Source organism: Poecilia reticulata, chromosome 12 (genome assembly GCF_904066995.2).
Source record: "Poecilia reticulata chromosome 12, P_reticulata-male-v2, whole genome shotgun sequence".
NCBI classification, from domain to species: Eukaryota; Metazoa; Chordata; class Actinopteri; order Cyprinodontiformes; family Poeciliidae; genus Poecilia; species Poecilia reticulata.
This window is the reverse complement of record NC_088841.1, coordinates 36771-56097: the sequence shown is the minus strand read 5'-3', so window position 1 is coordinate 56097 and position 19327 is coordinate 36771. Positions and strand designations below refer to the sequence as shown.

At 41.3% G+C, this 19327-nt stretch overlaps 2 protein-coding genes across 5 annotated transcripts in view; one reads left to right on the top strand and one right to left on the bottom strand.

The window, feature by feature from the left end:
- chd1 (chromodomain helicase DNA binding protein 1) overlaps positions 1–19327 on the top strand; it is a 101179-nt gene that overhangs the window by 76144 nt on the left and 5708 nt on the right. For all 3 annotated transcript variants that reach the window (XM_081614063.1, XM_081614061.1, XM_081614062.1), the window contains exons 28-34: positions 7247–7369; positions 7463–7606; positions 7686–7886; positions 7999–8130; positions 13514–13692; positions 13845–13944; positions 19252–19303. In XM_081614063.1, the coding sequence (XP_081470189.1) occupies positions 7247–7369; positions 7463–7606; positions 7686–7886; positions 7999–8130; positions 13514–13692; positions 13845–13944; positions 19252–19303 (931 nt within the window). The remainder of the gene's footprint in view (positions 1–7246; positions 7370–7462; positions 7607–7685; positions 7887–7998; positions 8131–13513; positions 13693–13844; positions 13945–19251; positions 19304–19327) is intronic.
- LOC103461494 (uncharacterized) lies at positions 3768–5775 on the bottom strand. Of its 2 annotated transcripts, none has more exons than XR_014090365.1 (6): positions 5650–5775; positions 5380–5468; positions 5206–5282; positions 4981–5068; positions 4820–4872; positions 3768–4404 (listed from the first exon to the last, which is right to left on the bottom strand). XR_014090365.1 is itself a non-coding variant. In XM_081614064.1 (6 exons), the coding sequence occupies exons 2-6, from the start codon at positions 5457–5459 to the stop codon at positions 4281–4283; spliced, it is 399 nt and encodes a 132-aa protein (XP_081470190.1). In that variant the 5' UTR covers positions 5460–5468; positions 5650–5775; the 3' UTR covers positions 3768–4280. The 2 variants fall into 2 exon arrangements, 1 of the variants encoding a protein (XP_081470190.1); XM_081614064.1 differs by having other exon boundaries at positions 5229–5282.

The following is a 19327-nucleotide window of genomic DNA, read 5'->3' as shown; positions in this document are numbered from 1 at the left end:
AGAAAGTGGGTCACTCAGGTAAAAATGAAAGAAATTGCTTCCTGTACAGGGGGTGCACGGCTGACTCTGTGGGCAGCCAATGCCCGCCCATGCCGCCGGGCCTGCTTGGGAAACCCACCCAATAGATTTGAATTTCTGACTTGCAGATTCACTCCTAGATGTAAATGAAATGATAGTGGGCCGCTGATTGCGTTGGGGCATTAATGCTACAGCAATCCCTCATACTGAGCATGCATGGCACAACAGCTGAACAAACGCGGACACAGTCTCTGCACTTCGCATTGCCTCATTGAGCCTGCTGCACTTTTGATTTCTGTTTTCCTTTTTTCCCCTCTTCCTCCATGTAATGCTTTGGTTCATTAAGATGTATATCATTTGCTAATGTCAATTTGGTAGCATAACTTATTTCATCATACTGTGATAAACAGTTGAAGTATGCTGACAACATGCTGGCTAATGTAAAACAGCAAGACAACAGTGGGTAACCATTGGCAACTGGTAACTGTTTAAAAGCACTTTGGCTCTATCTGAAGTCAGGTTGCCTGTGCTTTTACTGTATTGACAAACAAATATTCCCTCCAAATTTTCATTTTTCATATATATTTATTTATTTTAACATTTGGAACTTTTATTGGAGAAGACTGTCAAGGAAGGCATCTGTTTTTTGTGCTTAATATGTTCACTGGTTTTATCTTTTGGGATAAAACCAGATTTAATAATGGGTACTTTCTACTTTACTACATTTCTACAAAACTGTCGCGTTACTCGTTACATCCAAGTCGCATTGAGCTTTTTTTCTGTTAAAATGTGAAGTTCAGGGACTTAAGGTGGCGCCGTAAAATCCAAGCAATAACGTGACTTAGTGTCTGTTGTCACCCATCGCCTCCCCCTTTACTCGCACGCGGAGCTCCAGACAGCGCCGATTTATGTTTTCGCATCCACCTGAATAATGTGTAGTTGCGCCAATGCCCATGGCACTTAAACAATATTATTTTACCTTTTATCTGTAATAGTGTCCGTTTATTCTTGCCATACAGTCTCTGTATTAATTATTGCTCGAAAGGTCTTGCCATACCAGTTTATTCCTCCGTATTTACTTTAGTTTCTTAGTTTATTCTTGCATTTGGTTCTTCATTCATTTCCATTTAGTTTCATTTGATTAGTATTATCCTTTCTCGGTTTATTGCTATGTCCACTTTAGTTTCTTTCCTGTTGCTAGATTTATTTTATCGTTTATTGACCATCAGTAATCTTCACTCATCACCTGCTGCGCCTCCTAATCGTCATGTGTTTCACATCATGTGTTGATTTTTCACTGTTCAGCGTCGGATTCTCTGTTTTTATGCCATAATTCACATCTAGTTCGTCGCTCCGTTTTGCCCGCTTCTCATGTTTCAGAATTTTGCGCAATGTGCGCAGCGTTTATTTTTTCTTTAACTCCCTAAGGTGCAGGGCGGTTGGGAAACATATTGATGGGGAAAAGGCAGACTGATATGAACCTTTTAAAACAACGGAAACAATGTCGGTATTCTGATTATTGAAATTTAAAAGTGCTGTGTTGTTCTATCACCCCTGTTTCATGTCATGATGGGAGGTAAATTACGAACCCACATGCGAGAACACAACCAGACAGGCAGTAAAGTTACAATGATCTTTATTGAAAGGGTAGGAGGAGAGTTCTGGATCTGCGGACCGGGTCGTCTTATTGGAAGGAGGATGGAGTAGATGGAGTGGAGTGAGAACGGTAGGTAATCCTGGAGCGGTCAGGTGCCTTCACCTGAGATGACAGCCTGGAGCTAGGTCTGTCGGAGGTTGTTCTCCGGGAGGGTTCGGGCATGGGTCTCCTGACCCGTAGCGTCCCGAAGGGGAATCCACCGGAGACGGATCGACAACAGGGAGCAATACCCACACACACACGGGGTTGGCGACAGCCGGTAACACCGGCTGCGTCGAGGGAGGACACAGACGGGAGGATCTCACAAGGGGTGGCGTCTAGACCGGTAACACCGGTAGCGTCGAGGGAGGACACGGAGGGAGATGATCCACGGAGGGAATAGGCACACTCACTCAGAAGCCAGCGACGATGGAACACACCAATGCAACGAGGAGGCGGCAGGAGAATCTGACGAGGAAACAACAGAGGTTAAACTCGAGCAAAACTCAGAGGGCCTAGTTCTGGAACGAAGTGTTACCAATGTGAGCAAACACTCAGGCGGTGAGATGAAGTGGAGCCGCTGCTTATATCCACAGTCAACGCCTCCTCAACAAGCTGCAGGTGTGTCTACGGGTTGACCCTGGCGGCTTCTCAGGGGTGGAGAGGTGGTGCCCTCTGGTGGACACCAGGCGTAATGCCGGTTCCATCCAGGATGGAAAACTTCCCAAAACAAACAAAAGGACTAACACAAAATAACTGGGGAAACACGGATCCTGACATTTCATACCGGACCACTTACAGCACCGTGTTAACGCTATAAAATGAACGCTCTCTATCGTGGTTTCACCCATGGAGGGATTTCTTTGTTTAAATGGGTTCATTTTTCAAAGGGATACAAAGTGAGGGTATCGTGATTTTAGTAATTATATGTTTATAAGAACGATTTTCTGTTGTCCTTCCATGGAAGCGGGCAGCTTTCAAATGGAAATAAGACACTTTTTAATATAAATTGCTGCTTTGGCATGATCACAGAACTGCCAAAACATGTAGCCTACATAAATACCAGACAAGGTGAATCACAGCAGCGTCATCAACTGGTGTAATGCTGAACTGATGCGGAGCTGCGCCATGAAGCTACAAACACTGAATAGAAGAAGAAGAGCTGCCATCGATACAGTTGCAGCCAAGCATGATTTAATGTTACACAATACAGTTTTACCAAGTTGCTCAAAGTCTAAACTGGTATTGTTGTGGATTTAAGGTGTAAAGTTTACCTTCAACTAAACGCCCCCCAAAGGAATCCCAGGGCCCCCCTTTTGTAAAAATGTCCGCCAGCGCCCCCTGCCGTCCTCTGAACGCCCCCTGGGGGGAGGTACCGCCCACGTTGAGAACTGCTAGATTAGGTGGTCTTGACTACAACTCTGCTATGTGACTGCTTGGTTCCATGTCTTCCCCTGCCTACCCTTTAAGTTGGATTTCTTTAAAAATAAAAGCCACTAGTGGCAAAAAAGTGAAGTTCATGTTATGTTAGGACAGGAGACAAGATGTTTCCATCCCTGAAATTATGATGCATAGAATCACATATCTAAGTCTAAACTATGTTACAGAGTAGACACAATCAAAACATGCTTTATCTGTGGCATTGTTCATTAAAATGGCACATTTCTAATGTATTAACATTAAATACGATTAGTTCACTTAATGATATTAGGGATTAGGTAATGCATTCAGCAAGTACTTTTACTTTTAATACTTAAGTATTTTTAAAAGCCAGTACTTTTTTACTTTTACTTAAGTACACATGTTAAAGGGGTAATTTTACTTTTACTTGAGTACATTTTTGTCTGTGTATTTGTACTTTTACTTAAATAAATTTTTTGAGTACTTTCTCCACCACTGCCTCCATTATACACTGGACGAAAAGTGGGATTTTTGACCCTGTATTCTGACGCAAATGCAGCTACTCAGCGACGGATATCGACAGCAATCGACAGTTGGCGGGGCAACGCAGTTTCGCCGGCCGCAGTCGAATGCTGTCGAATGCGGAATCCTACAAGGGAGGGAGGGAGAGGGGGGCTGTTAACAGCTTAACAACTCTACTTAACTTGTGAATAGCAACAGGAGACCCACGTGAATTGTCAGTCATTGGATGAAAAAACAATGACATCACAATTCATTACTGACACGTGATTGGTTGGTAGATATCTCCCTATTGGACACACTAGACCTTTATAATTACAGGCCTGGTTAAGCCCCTCCCTAATAAATTATAAAAAATAACCCAGAAATAAAAATACTCCAAGCACAAGGCATAAGTTTATATTTTACATTTTTGTTGAAAAAGAAATATGTACATACATGCATATAACACACATCTACAAATAAAGAAACCACACATAAAATAACACATCTATAAATAAATAAAAACTTCAGCTTAAAAAAAAAAATAATTACAGCACAAAATGCTCGTCTACTTCTGGGCCGTGTGGTGGTGGCTTTCTTTCTGAGCATGATCCAACATACAAATGCTTGTGACGCAACATGCTGTATTTAGGGTTGGCTTCAAGTCTCTCCTCTAGTTTGGAGCAGAGGTTGTCGAGCTCCTGGCTGCGGAAACTTGGTGGTCTCACAATCCAGCCCGATTCACCCTCGAAGACGCCATCCTCTTCATCAGACATGAGGTCAATGGTGACACCTTCCCAAAAGGAAATCTCCTCTGCTGCCAGGACGCTCTCTCTCGCCTCCAGCAGCTGTTGACACAGAACAGACATTAAGTCATAAAGAATTTTTATGAAAACATATTGTTGAAACTATACTGACATTTTAAGTGTCTTGGTTTAGAAACACCAAATATGGGGAGGTGTAATCCATTTGTCATTGAAAACTATGGCTATGTGGTAAAGTATCAACTCCTGAATATCATGTGAATAAACATGATATTTAACAAAACATTGATAAAAGTACTTAAGTGATTTGTCATTAACCATTGAGGCTACATTAAAATTATTGCACAACATCTTGTCCCAAAACGTTACAGCTTCTTAAGAAAATGTAATGTTATTTTTCTTTTCACTGTTGATTGCATTCATACCCACATATATACAGACATGCATGCAAAACTGATGCATTTGATGCAATTGTGACATCTCTAGTAATAAATCTGACCTGCTTCTTTCTTTAGCTACATCTGGATGACTGGCAGTAGGTCCTGGATGCAGCTGGAAAACATTTTTGTGCATCGTCAATACATAGCATAATTACATTATATTCATAAACAATGTTGAAGCATAAAATATCATCAACATTCTAAAATAGTAGATACTCACACACAGTTGCATCTCTGTCCTCATCACGGACATCAGAACGTTCCTGAAGAGTCTGATTGACATAAATGTGACTCTCATTCTGTGGAGTCTGTGGAAATAAATGTAAAATTAAAAAAAACATTGTAGCAAATATATCGATTTCTCAAAAATGCGTAAGTAAATAAGTTAAAATTATTATCAACCAGCCGTTTTACAGTCGGGAATCAACGCAGTGATTATACATACCGGCTTCATGACTTCGTCCTCACATTCGTCCTCCATTTTGTAGATCTTTACTGCGTTCCACACTCTGCCTTGCTGTACTGTGTTACAACAAAATAAATAAAATAACGGGAAGATCAGTTTTCCTTACAAATATGCGAGTGTTCACTATTCACTGAATGTGAAATCATAACTTACTGAATTTCTTTTCGTCCTGGTGGACTCCGTAAGAGCTCCTCAGCACCGTGGTCTGAGGTCTGGCTGGTAGGTTTGGCCATTTTTCAGGTCTGAAAAAATCAAAGACGCGAGTATTTTTAAGAGTTCAGAACATCACATGTAATAGAGATCGCAATACAAAATCTCACCCTACACTTGTTTCGGCATTAAGAAAACGACAGACCGCTTTCTGTAAGAAACAAACAAAGCAACTGGCCTCGCTCCACGTGTTAATTATTAAAGCTTTCTTACCGTGAGTTCGGTCTTGTTGGACCGCCGCGGTGTCATCTGTTGTTTTCCGCCGGAACACTGCTTAATATCAAAATGATACTGAAAAGGTAACTCCGTGAAATAGGACATTTCACACAACGCACAGGTATTTTCCAGTGCATATCTTCCTCTGGAGTTTAATGGCGGCTGCTTGACCGACTATGAAAGTGCATTACGGCCACCAACTGGACTGGAGTGTTAAATGAAAGTTGACAGAAAAAAAAAAAATTCTATAAGTTATTTTTTTTAAAGTTATGTGACAGTATATTTTATTTTTAGTATAATTAATTATATGTTTTACTCAATTCTACTTTGAATTGTCTCCTTTTTAGTTTATACAAAATATGATTCATAATCCGTGACTTATATTTAATGCTTAACTAACAAAACTTTAAAAAAAATAAATACAAATGTTTATACTCTATCAGAAGGTATCACAAACTTTCAACCATTTTGTTCTTCAATTTAAACTTGAGAGCTAAGCAACTGAATACTGAAAAATCTGTAGTTTGTTAAGTCCTGTATTGTGATGTGGAATGACCACTACCACTCCAGTATAGCATGACTCTGGGTCTTTAAAGCAATCAGTGAACATTAACATTACTTTGAATATTATTCACAAAAATACTTTATGTACAATCTACCTCTGGAACATGGTTTTTATTATTATTTTTGATTAAGTTGTGCAATTCCTCCCATCACAAGATAAATCTTCAGATAGGAGGAATGTCAAAGTAAGATCACGTTTCACAAAAGTCTGTTGTATGTAATCATGCATATTCTTCTTTTATATCATCAATTCAACCAAAACTAAATTTTTTCAGTGCTCCTAACACACATGTAATATATATTTTAATGGATAAGATGGATTGTTTTCTCCAAACATACTTCTTTATGGTGAACAGAAATTAAAAGGGATTAGCTACAAAATGAATAAGAGTCAAAAGGCGGTGCTCAACAGTTGATTTGCATTTGCATGGCATCAGCAACTTCATTTAAATACGAAAACCTCTGCTAGGCACAAGGGGACGGGGGTGATAGGGGAACACGGACACAGCGTTTTTGACCATTTTTGGCAGTGTTCGACTCTGACTAAAACCTCTTGCCGAAAGCCCTCAATCTCCATGCGCACGGCAGAACAAGGTGTCAATAGCTGACGAAAATCCCATTTTTCGTCCTGTGATAGTTTTTATTACAAAGGTTTGTCAGTTTAATTTGTGCAGAATAGAAATAATTATTCAAATGTGGTACATTCATGCCCCCTTTTTCTTTTGCGAGCTGTAGTGTTTTTAAATCTAATTCTTGGCTCTTTTGCTAGCCATGTAAATTTGGAAAACATTGCATCCCACTGTATAAATTGCTTTTTTGTCATTTCTACCGGTAGGGCTTGGATCAAGAAGATAAATCTTGGTAATAGGTTCATTTTCACAGATTGTATTCTTTGGGTTAAACTCATGAAGGAGGTGACTGTCCGTCGTTATATTTCCAAACTAAATTTAGTCAGATCGTGGTTTCAACTCTATCTGTAAATAAATGTGTCTTTAATGAAAATAACAGTGTTGTATGAACTGTTATCCAGCTTCTCCCAGATGATCCGGACAAGAAGCCACAAGCCAAGCAGCTCCAAGCCAGAGCAGACTACCTCATCAAATTACTGAGCAAAGACCTGGCCAAAAGAGAAGCACAGAAACAAACTGTAACAGTGGGTCTCATTTTCGTTAATTTATTCTTCCACATTAAGACCTATTCTAAGGTCTTAATGTGGACTTAAATGAACTTTTTGTATGTTGTCTAGGCTAATTCACGGAAGAAGAAACCAAGAAGGAAAACCGTCAAAACTCTAAAGTCAATAAAGGGGGATGATGTGATCAAGAGCCCATCTTCAGATCTGACATCAGACAAGAGATCCGATGATGAGAATGAAATTGATGTGGAAAAGGTAAATTTGAATCCTATTTGTTATTTACTGCCTTAAACCTTAGTTTTTATGGATATGGTAACATGGTTTACTGTTTTAGAGGATGGCAACTGGGAAGGCTCCAACCAAACATGTTCAAGAAGACAAGTTAAAGGGAAAGGACGATTATGATGAGGATCATGAGCATCAAGCTTCTTCATCAGAGGAGAGAGACTGTGAAAAAAAAGAGGAGGCTGAAAGCTGTGACATTAAAGAGAGTAAGGAGCCAATACAGAAACAGGAGGATGACAACGGTGAAAAGGTGCTAAAAGTTGTCTAAAGACAAAGTGAACAACTACGTTTTGTTCCTTTTGTTCATAAATATAAAAAATCTAGCTTTTTCTTTAACTTTGATTCCAAATTCTTTTCATCAGATTGAAGTAAAAACCGAGGTACGAGAAAGGACAAAGAGAGCTTCAAACTTATCAGTTCAGAAGGCATATGCTGCAGATAATGTGCCAGTATGTGAGGAATCTGAGGAATTGGACCAAAGAACTTTCAGTGTGGTATGTTGATCAGTGCTTCAGTCTTATTCATTCACATTGTATATAAACTGAAGTAGTGAAGTAAACAGCATGTGTTGACACAAGAGGATAGGACAACAGATTTGACTTATCACAATATTCTTATTCAAGTGAGTCAGACCCATAAGCCCTTTTAAAAATGAGAAATGAACTGGATTTTGAAAATAAGACTAGGTCACAGTAATGTCTCATTATTTCCGGGTTTATAAACCGTAAATTGTTTTTAACATCTAAAATTTCTGTAAAAATGGCCAACATTACTAAACAGACATAACTTATTGTGAGAAGTTATTGAAGTCACAGTTGAATTTAAAATAGACAGATAGACTGGTGTATCGGTAGACCGACGCCCACTTATAACCCGGGCCAGGGCCGTCATAGCCAAAAAAGAGCATTACAAATAACTTTCATCAACTGCAAGAGCCCATTGGTTACTTTTCTCGAAAAACAGCGGGCTAAACCAATGACATTTCTCAACCTTTGAGTAAGGTTATCAAATGTTGCTATTTGAGCTGACCAGAGTTGGAGAGAAGTGAGTTTAAACAGATAAACCTCAAAAGTGCAAGGGGCCAAAGGAAAAATGCTTAAAAACCTCCATGTGGGTGCAACTTTGCTATTGATTGCTACCACAAGTTTGACTGTGGCAGGGCCGGAGAATGAAGGAGAATTAACTGTTCTGGGGGATTTACCAGAAAAAAGATGAGAGACACATGACCCAGAGACAGATTGAAGAAAATGTTAGATTAGTTACTGCAAGCTAGCACACAGTCACAAAGACACTGAAACGTCTTTGTGAAATAAGAAAGAAAATCTCAATATTGCATATATCAAATATTGTCAAGTAAAAAAGGAAACAGTCATTCAAAGTCAAATGCAGGTTGCATTAAAATAAACAACCCTAAGTTCACTCTAACCTTTTCTGTCGGTGAGTAGCTTATCCTAGACTTGGTGCCAAATGCAGGGGTGTTCAACTCTTTTTCATTTTTCATCTCCATGCCATGAGTTCTTATTAAAATTAAATAATATTGTATAACTTTTCACATTGATTGCAATTTGACTGTAGATAGAAACTGCTTTAATTTGAACGATAAAATATTTTTAAGCACACATTTTAAAGGTTATATTTATTGTCCCTCTAGTGTTTAGAGCAGGAGTACTCGAATATACAACCCCTGGCAAAAAGTATGGAATCATCAGTCTTGGATGAGCACTCATTCATTCAGACATTTCATGCTGTAAAACAAACTCGGATCAAAAACATGATACTAAGTGCAACTTGTTGGCTTTCAGGAACACTCAAAGAAATGAAGAGAAAACATTGTGGAAGTCAGCGAATGATACTTTTATTGACCAAGCACAGGGAAATAAATATGAAGTCACTCAATTCTGCGGAAAAAAGCGTGGAATCACTCAAATTGGAGGTAGAAAATAAGGACACACCCAGTCTATTTCCTTTCCCTAAATGGATACCTGCCCCAGATTAGATGTGCCCGTTAGTCTGCAGTTAAAAACACCTGCAGTCATGACGCCTTGGAGGGCTGCTGGACAAAGTGGAGTGGCGAGAACCATGGCTCCAACAAGAGAAATGTCCCTTGAAACAAAAGAGAGGATTGTAAAACGTCTTGAAGAAGGTAACCCTTCACGCATGGTTGCTAAAGATGTGGGCTGTTCAGTCATCTGTATCCAAGATATGGACCAAATACAAACAGCATGGAATGGCTGTTAAAGCCAAGCGTACTGGTAGACCAAGAAAGACATCAATGCGTCAAGACAAACAACTTAAGGCCATTTGTCTTTAAAAACCGAAAAATTACAACTGAACAGATGAAGCATAAATGGGAGGAAGCTGGAGTCAATGTATTTGACCGAACCGTAAAAAATTGCCTAAGGAATATGGGATTTCAATACAGGAAATCCATCCATCCACTTTCTTCCGCTTATCCGGGGTTGGGTCGCGGGGCCCAGACTTCCCTCTCCCCAGCCACTTCTTCCAGCTCCTCCGGAGGAATCCCAAGGCGTTCCCAGGCCAGCCGAGAGACATAGTCCCTCCAGCGTGTCCTGGGTCTTCCCCGAGGCCTCCTCCCGGTGGGACGTGCCCGGAACACCTCACCAGGGAGGCGTCCAGGAGGCATCCTGACCAGATGCCTGAGCCACCTCAACTGGCTCCTCTCAACGTGGAGGAGCAGCGGCTCTACTCTGAGTCCCTCCCGGATGACCGAGCTTCTCACCCTATCTCTAAGGGAGAGCCCAGCCACTCTGCGGAGGAAACCCATTTCGGCCGCTTGTACCCGTGATCTTGTTCTTTCGGTCATGACCCAAAGCTCATGACCATAGATGAGGGTGGGAGCGTAGATCGACCGGTAAATCGAGAGCTTCGCTTTTTGGCTCAGCTCTCCATTCACCACGACGGACCGGTACAGCGCCCGCTTCACAGTAGACGCTGCCCAATCCGCCTGTCGATCTCCCGCTCCCTTCTTCCCTCGTTTGTGAACAAGATCCCCAGATACTTAAACTCCTCCACTTGAGGCAGGACGACCCCCCTGACCCAGAGAAGGCAATCTACCCTTTTCCGGCTCAAGACCATGGCCTTGGATTTGGAGGCACTGAGCCTCATCCCGGCCGCTTCACACTCAGCTGTGAACCGCTCCAGTGAGAGCTGCAGATCACGTTCCAATGAAGCCAACAGGACCACATCATCCGCAAAAAACAGAGATGCGATCCTAAGGCCACCAAAACGGATCCCCTCAACGAGGTGTTGAGGGGATCAACACCTCGTTGATCCCCGTTGTTGAGGGGAGCCGAGGGGCTGCGCCTAGAAATTCTGTCCATAAAAGTAATGAACAGAATCGGTGACAAAGGGCAGCCTTGGCGGAGTCCAACTCTCACCGGAAACGAGCCCGACTTACTGCTGGCAATGCGGACCAGACTCTGACACCGGTCATACAGGGACCTGACAGCCCGTATCAAAGGGCCCGGTACCCCATACTCCCGAAGTACCCCCAACAAGGCCTCTCGAGGGACACAGTCGAACGCCTTCTCCAAGTCCACAAAACACATGTAGACTGGTTGGGTGAACTCCCATGCACCCTCCAGGACCCTGCTGAGGGTGTAGAGCTGGTCCAGTGTTCCACGACCAGGACGAAAACCACACTGCTCTTCCTGAATCCGAGGTTCGACTATCCGATGGAACCTCCTCTCCAGGACCCCTGAATAGACCTTACCAGGGAGGCTTAAGAGTGTGACCCCCCCTGTAATTGGAGCACACCCTCCGGTCCCCCTTTTTAAACAGGGGGACCACCACCCCAGTCTGCCAGTCCAGGGGAACTGCCCCTGATGTCCATGCGATATTGCAGAGTCGCGTGAGCCAACACAACCCTGCAACATCCAGAGCCTTAAGGAACTCCGGGCGGATCTCATCCACCCCCAGGGCCCTGCCACCGAGGAGCTTTTTGACCACCTCGGCGACCTCGTCCCCAGGCTCAGCTTCCTCAGCAGAAGGCATGTTGGTGGGATTGAGGAGGTCTTCGAAGTATTCCACAACGCCCCAATACAGGAAAGCTAAATGAAAACCAGCATTGACACCTAAACATCAAAGAACAAGACTGCAATGGGCGAGGCAAGGTGAGGCAATCATGGACTGTGGATGACTGGATGAAAGTTATCTTCAGTGATGAGTCAAGAATCTGCATTGGACAAGGTGATGATGCTGGAACTTTTGCTTGGTGCAGTTCCAGTGAGATTTATGAAGAGGCCTGCCTGAAGAAAACAACCAAATTCCCACAGTCCTTGGTGATATGGGGCTGCATGTCAGGCAAAGGCACTGGGGAGATGACTGTGGTTAATTCTTCTATCAATGCACAAGTTTACATTGACATTTTGTACAGTTTTATCATCCCCTCAATTGAACAGATGTTTGGAGATAATGAAATAATTTTCCAAGGTGACAATGCATCGTGCCAAAAACAGTGAAGGCATTCCTTGAAGAAAGACACATTCAGTCGATGTCATGGCCTGCAAATAGTCCAGATCTCAACCCAATTGAAAACATGTGGTGGAGATTGGAAAAAAATGGTCCACAAGGAGGCTCCGACCTGCAAAGCTGATCTGGCAACTGCTATCTAAGAGGGTTGGCACCAAATTGATGCAGAATACTGTTTGTCACTCATCAATCCATGCCTCAGAGACTGAAAGCCGTTATAAAAGCCAAAGGTGGTGCAACTAAATACTAGTGATGTATTTTGAATGGTCTTTTGTTTATGCGTTTTTCATGATTCCACACTTTTTTCCTCAGAATTGAGTGACTTCATATTTATTTCCCTGTGCTTGGCCAATAAAAGTATCATTTTTATTGGACAATGTTTTCTCTTCATTTCTTTGAGTATTCCTGAAAGCCAACAAGTTGCACTTTGGAATGACCTTATTATTGTATCATGTTTTTGATCTGAGTTTGTTTTACAGCATGAAATGTCTGAATGAATGAGTGCTCATCCAAGACTGATGATTCCATACTTTTTGCCAGGGGTTGTACATCTTGAAAGTCCACAGACACTTTTTAAATAGTCAAAAATTCATTTATTATAACCGGTCAAAACACAAGCCAGAAACTCCAGTTTCTTTTTACGCAAAACAATAAACATATGGATCTCATCTCCGTACAGGGTCTTATAATTGTTTATCAGACCATTATGGTACTGCCATAATGGTCTGCAAACTTTAGAACCCTGTTAGAGGAGTGGATGGCTCCACATGACTCCTAACAGGAGGTTAGAGGAGTCATCCACTCCTCTAACAGAGTAAAAAGAACTGGGCTATTCACTATTCACACATGTCCTTCGACTGGTGCAACCCCAAATATTTTTGGGGTTGCACCAGTCGAAGGTCTCGCTAATTAGAAACTTTTAACCAAATTGATCCCACTCTAAAGCCTTGCCTAAATATACTTGCCTGTAACAGCATATAGACAGAACTTTTTGTTATACAAGTCTACAGGTTGTCATTATTCCATCAACCTTTTCAACATTTGTGCACTACACAGTGAAGGCAAAGAATTGAAAGCCTTTTAGTGACTAGTCTGCAGGAAAAGAAAGAAAAACAAAATGGTTGCCTTTGTGACTTTTCCCACTTTTTTGAGAGTTCCAATAACAGATTTTGTGGGACATTCATAAAGACATGAGCAGTTGCTGCTCACTATCACATCCAAATAATCCCAGTGCTTATTCCATGGTAACCAAACAGAGCTGTAAACAGAAGGACACAGATTCAAGACAAAAGTCTAATAGAGTAGATTTGGCTTAGAAACTTTGATTTTACATGTATATGATTGTACTTGTGTTTACTTGAACAAAGTGTTTGTTTAATGTTGCAGTGCAAAGAAAGAATGCGTCCAGTAAAAGCTGCCCTGAAACAGTTGGACAGACCAGAGAAAGGACTGTCAGAGCGCGAGCAGCTGGAGCACACCAGACAATGCCTCATAAAGATTGGGGACCACATCACTCAGTGTTTGAAGGAATATTCGAATCCTGATCAGATCAAGCAATGGAGAAAGTTAGTTTTTACATTGCATCTGTTGATTTTCTCAAATCAAAATACTATGATAAATTTCAATGCAGGGACAAAAGTTAATTGATAGCATGTTACAGATTCTCACCAAAGTGGTTAAAGTCATTGAACCACATGACATTCATTTTGTTTTACAGGAACCTGTGGATATTTGTCTCTAAATTCACAGAGTTTGATGCAAGAAAACTACACAAACTCTATAAGCACGCAATCAAGAAGAGACAAGAAAATGCCCAAGTATGTAAAATCATTTAATTAAACCTTATTCTTTTCCTCTTAACATTAAATGCTTAAGGAAAAGGTAATATGATCTCTCTTATTAAAAATGTTTCACCTGTCATCCAAACGACCTGTTTTGGTCTGAACATGGTTGGAAGTAACAAACTTAATTGCACAGACATGTTCTGTGTAGGTTTTTAAAGCAAATTTAAGACACACTTGTTCACTCAGTCCTGTCTGTTTTGAATCCTATTGTCTTGTTTCATTGGTTTATTTGCATAGTTATATTTTGTTTTTGTTTTTCTCCTTGTAAATGTGCAGTGCTTTGTTTGAAAGCCCTTTGTAAATACTTATCATTAGGCCCGAGCAGCGAAAGTGCTGCGAAGGCCTATTGTAATTGCTCCGTATCTTATTATGCTTCCGTCAAATTAATTGGCTTTTTGGAGGCTTTGGCATGTTCAAAAACTCACCACACTTCACTCTAAATTGTAACACAACTAACATTTTTTAATTCCAGTGGAGGCGACTCCAGTGTGTGTTACCAAAGTGCTCTACAGTGCCCCCTAACGTGAGATAGAACAAACCGTAGGTCATAGAGATCTGAAACTCTGTACATAGGTATCTACCGATGTACAGAGTTTCAGATCTCTATGACCTACGGTCATAGAGATCTAAATCAAGAAAAAAAAAGTCTCTTAGAGGTACCCACTAAAATGTATAGAAATGTGACCATTTTGGGTCAAATTTTGGTCATTTTTAAATTTTACTGACGTTGAAGTTGGCTTACTCGCCAAAGCAAACGAAGTGTTAGAACTTTCACATAAAAAGGTCAATTGGCACCAAACTTGGCATGAGTGATCCTGGTTGGATGTTTGATGATCCTATGTCATTGTAGTTTGACGTCATCTAAGCCACGCCCCCTCAGAACAGGAAGTGACTATTTTTTCTTTGAAAGCTCCGTCTCTGACCCTCTTGAACTAATCAACATGATCTTGTGTCAGTAGACAGGTAAGGTAATTTTATTTATATAGCACATTTTCAGCAATAAGGCAAAACAAAGTGCTTTACAGGAATTAAAAGGAAATGCAAATACACATAATACAAAAGAAGAAAAAGCTAATGTTGATCCAAAGTAAATTAACTAGATATTCCTATTCAGGGTTGCTAGATAAGTATAAGTAAATATCCTCTGGTCTAATTCCTTTTCTGGTTTTAAGAATAGGAGTCTAAAACATATTTGCTAAAGTAGGATTTCTGGAGTTCTAATACCTGTTCTGGGTTGCTAAATAAGTGTAAGTATTTTCTGGACTTTATAAGTGTGCTCTAAATTTGTAAAAAATAAATAAATAACATAATGAGTACTCCACAGGTTCTAAGTAATAAAATTGTTTTATAGTGAGACCAACTAGTTATCTAAAAGAAAAACTAAAAAACGTAGAGTTTTCGTTGGAGGGCGTGGCGAAATGACAGGTGACGGCGTTGCCATACGTTTGGCTATAGATTCCACATCTTTCAGCCAAGCTACACCAAACTCACTGTGATCGATCCTTATCCACACCCCGACAGGAATGCAGTCCAATGGACATGGCCTAATTCCTCCACAATGGCCCTTAGAATATTTTTTTAAAAATCAGCCCCAAGCCATGCTTTGACCGACAATTAAGAAGCTTGGTATACATGTATATCTTATCAGGACCTACAAAAAAGTATCTTGGACCTATGGTCCAAACCCAACAGGAAGTCAGCAATTTTGGATCAAAACCGCCAACTCGTCTTTTTTTGATGTCGTATCTGATCGAACTTGTCCTACAGCTGATTGATTTCAGAATCAATCAGCACTCTCTTGAGGCATTGAAGGTCAAAAGTTATCCTAAGATTTTTTGTACATTAAAGCATGTGGGTGTGGCTAAGTGTCAAAATATAACTTCGCCATGAAACATCAAGGTGCAATAACTTCTACATGCAAGGTCACAGCTGCATCAGAACTATGTCATTACAAACTAGCCCTCATTACATTTACATGGTCAATTGATAACATCACCTTACCCTCCCACCCCCACCCCTTTCCAACAGGAAGTCACCTGTTTTTCTCTGCTGGATGTCTTACTTTTGTTCTTTGATTCATATACAGTCATGGCCAAAAGTTTTGAGAATGACACAAATATTATATTTTCACATGATCTGCTGCCCTCTGGTTTTCATGTGTATGTCAGATGTTTTCATCACATACAGAAATACAATTGCAATCATATTATGAGTAACAAAAGCTTTTATTGACAGAATGAGTTAATGCACCAAGTCAATATTTGCAGTGTTGGCCCCTCTTCTTCGGGACCTCTGCAATTCTCCCTGGCATGCTCTCAATCAACTTCTGGACCAAATCCTGACTGATATCAGTCCATTCTTGCATAATCAGTGCTTGCATTTTGTCAGAATTCCTAGGTTTTTGTTTGTCCACCCGTCTCTTGATGATTGACCACAAGTTTTCAATGGGATTAAGATCTGGGGAGTTTACAGGCCATGGACCCAAATCTCTATGTTTTGTTCCCTGAGCCAGTTAGTTATCACCTTTGCTTTATGGAAAAGTGCTCCATCATGCTGGAAAAGGCATTGTTCTGATGAACAACTGCTCTTGGACGGTTGGGAGAAGTTGCTCTCGGAGGACATTCTGGTACCATTCTCTATTCATGGCTGTGTTTTTAGGCCAGACTGTGAGAGAGCCGACTCCCTTGGCTGAGAAGCAACCCCACACATGAATGGTTTCAGGATGCTTTACAGTTGGCATGAGACAAGACTGGTGGTAGCGCTCACCTCGTCTTCTCTGAACAAGCTGTTTTCCAGATGTCCCAAACAATCGGAAAGGGGATTCATCAGAGAAAATGACTTTACCCCAGTCCTCAGCTGTCCACTCCCTGTACCTTTTGCAGAATATCAGTCTGTCCCTGATGTTTTTCCTGGAGAGAAGTGGCTTCTTTGCTGCCCTCCTTGAGACCAGGCCTTGCTCCAAGAGTTTCCGCCTCACAGTGCGCGCAGATGCACTCACACCTGCCTGCTGCCATACCTGAGCAAGCTCTGCACTGCTGGTAGCCCGATCCATCCCGCAGCTGACACACTTTTAAGAGACGGTCCTGGCGCTTGCAGGTCTTTCTTGGGCGCCCTGGAGCCTTTTTGGCAACAATGGAACCTCTCTCCTTGAAGTTCTTGATGATGCGATAGATTGTTGACTGAGGTGCAATCTTTCTAGCTCCAATACTCTTCTCTGTTGGGCCATTTTTGTGCAGTGCAATGATGACTGCTTGTGTTTGTTTAGAGATAACCATGGTTCACAGAAGAGAAACAATGATGCCAAGCACCAGCCTCTTTTTAAAGTGTCCAGTGGTGTCATTCTTACTTAATCATGACAGATTGATCTCCAGCCCTGTCCTCATCAACACCAGAGTGAGCAATCACTAAAACGATGTTAGCTGGTCCTTTTAAGGCTGCAATGAAGTTGAAATATGTTTTGGGGGATAAAATTCATTTTCTAGGTAAATATTGACTTTGCAATTAATTGCTGTTAAGCTGATCACTCTTTATGACATTCTGGAGTATATGCAAATTGCCATTATAAAAACTGAAGCAATAGACTTTGTAAAAATTAACATTTGAATCATTCTCAAAACTTTTGGCCATGACTGTAGGGTTAAACCTGTGCCAAGTGACATGCAATGACATGATGAATTCTGTGAACGTTTGCTGCTGGCTGAACCATATGGGCATTACTAAATGGTGAATATCAATCCCTTGCTGCATACATACGATTGTCTCTAAATAAAATGCATCATCTGATTTGGACCAAACTTTAAATGACTAATTTTGGGAACCTCTAAATTGTACAATAGCATTAAATTTCAATTTGACTCCACTGCGCCCCCTAGGTTATTCCATCAGCTATATCTCCTCACTACATCAGCTGATCTGCACCAGATTTTTTTGTGCATTCTCAGGAAGCACTGCTGAACACATCGATGTGTATTGCCTAGCGGACGGGTGCAGGAACAGCACGAGACCGTTGATGGTGGTGAGCGGATGGCGCTGCTGGAGCTCCCGCTGTTGCCGTAAGGCCGGAGCGGCACTAAGTTGCGAGGGCCGTTTGAGGCCTCTTGCAGCTTTAATTATATTAATTTTTTTCTTATATTATCATTAGAGGTGTGCCGATTGATCGGCCACCGATCATAATCGGCCAATTTCCGTGAAAAAGTGTATGATCGGTGATCGCGGTCCCTTGTTGCCGATACCGATCACCTGCATCTCATTTGGCAGCCTGCCTGTGCAGCTGGTCTCCTCTTTCCTTCACACTGTGCAAACGCGCAGCAACAAATCCTAAGCGATGTGGAACTATAACGCACTGAGTGAATGGGGAAGTTTGCGTGTTGCGGCGGAAAATTGAAGCAGGTCACAATGCATCAACACGACAAATGTAATATGGCATAAAAACAAGTCACGGAGTTTGGCTACATCGAGGTTCACTGCAGGAAAGACATGGAGGATCAGATAGCAGGTAAAGCAGAGCACAGCTACAAACACTCACCCGGATTAGCATGACGGTCAGAAAGCTAAACAAATAACCCACAAAATTATTTAAGTCTTCGAGCTGCGATGTGGTTCTGCTCTCGCTGTTGAACCGCTGCTACTCGCTACAGGTAGTAATATTTCACAGACGGAGCGCCGCTTCTGCTCCACCTGGTAGTGACTCTCACACCGAACCTCTGCTTAAAGCTGCAGCATCTAACTTTTAAAAAAATACATTTTACATACGTATTAAAACTTTCGCTGTCCTAACATGAGACAGATAATCTCTAAAAAGCGAGCGTATGTTCTTTACGCATCCACCTGAGAAATATAGGGCGTGTGCTCCTTCACGTTCCATCCTTCGGAGGGGGAGCGCCTATTTATGTCTTCGAATAATATACCACTATATTTATCAAATGTTCAGACAAGTTTTCCTGAATAATAGTCAATGCTGTACAGCAGGTGTTATAAACATTAAATCTGAGGCCACCTGCTCTGTTTAGTTTTTGTTTTGATGGTTTCTCTCACTCACCTCACAAGTTCCTTCCCTGTCAAAAATGTGCACAATGCTGTCGCCAATCAAGTGTTCTTTGTCTTTAAGAAGTATGTTACTTCCAGCCATTTTCAGAACTTGAAGAAGATGCAAGGTCAATCATGTTAAAGGAACAAGAAAAGTATCCCAATGTCCTAAGTATTTATTGTCATGTCCTAAATAACTGGGAATCTTTGCCAACGTATTCTCATTTTAATAGAATATGACTATTGTGTCTTTAGACTGTGGAGCAGAACACTAGAACAGTAAACACTCAAGGCTATAAGCATGCAGGTAAGTGTCTTCTGAACGTATAAT

Coding starts and splice junctions, on each gene's coding strand:
- LOC103461494 (XM_081614064.1), bottom strand. CDS start 5,459: ATGGCCAAACCTACCAGCCAGACCTCAGACCACGGTGCTGAGGAGCTC. Junction 5,069..5,228: donor CTACAAAATGGAGGACGAAT/GTGAGGACGAAG, acceptor TTATTTCCACAG/ACTCCACAGAATGAGAGTCA. Junction 4,873..4,980: donor GGACAGAGATGCAACTGTGT/GTGAGTATCTAC, acceptor AATGTTTTCCAG/CTGCATCCAGGACCTACTGC.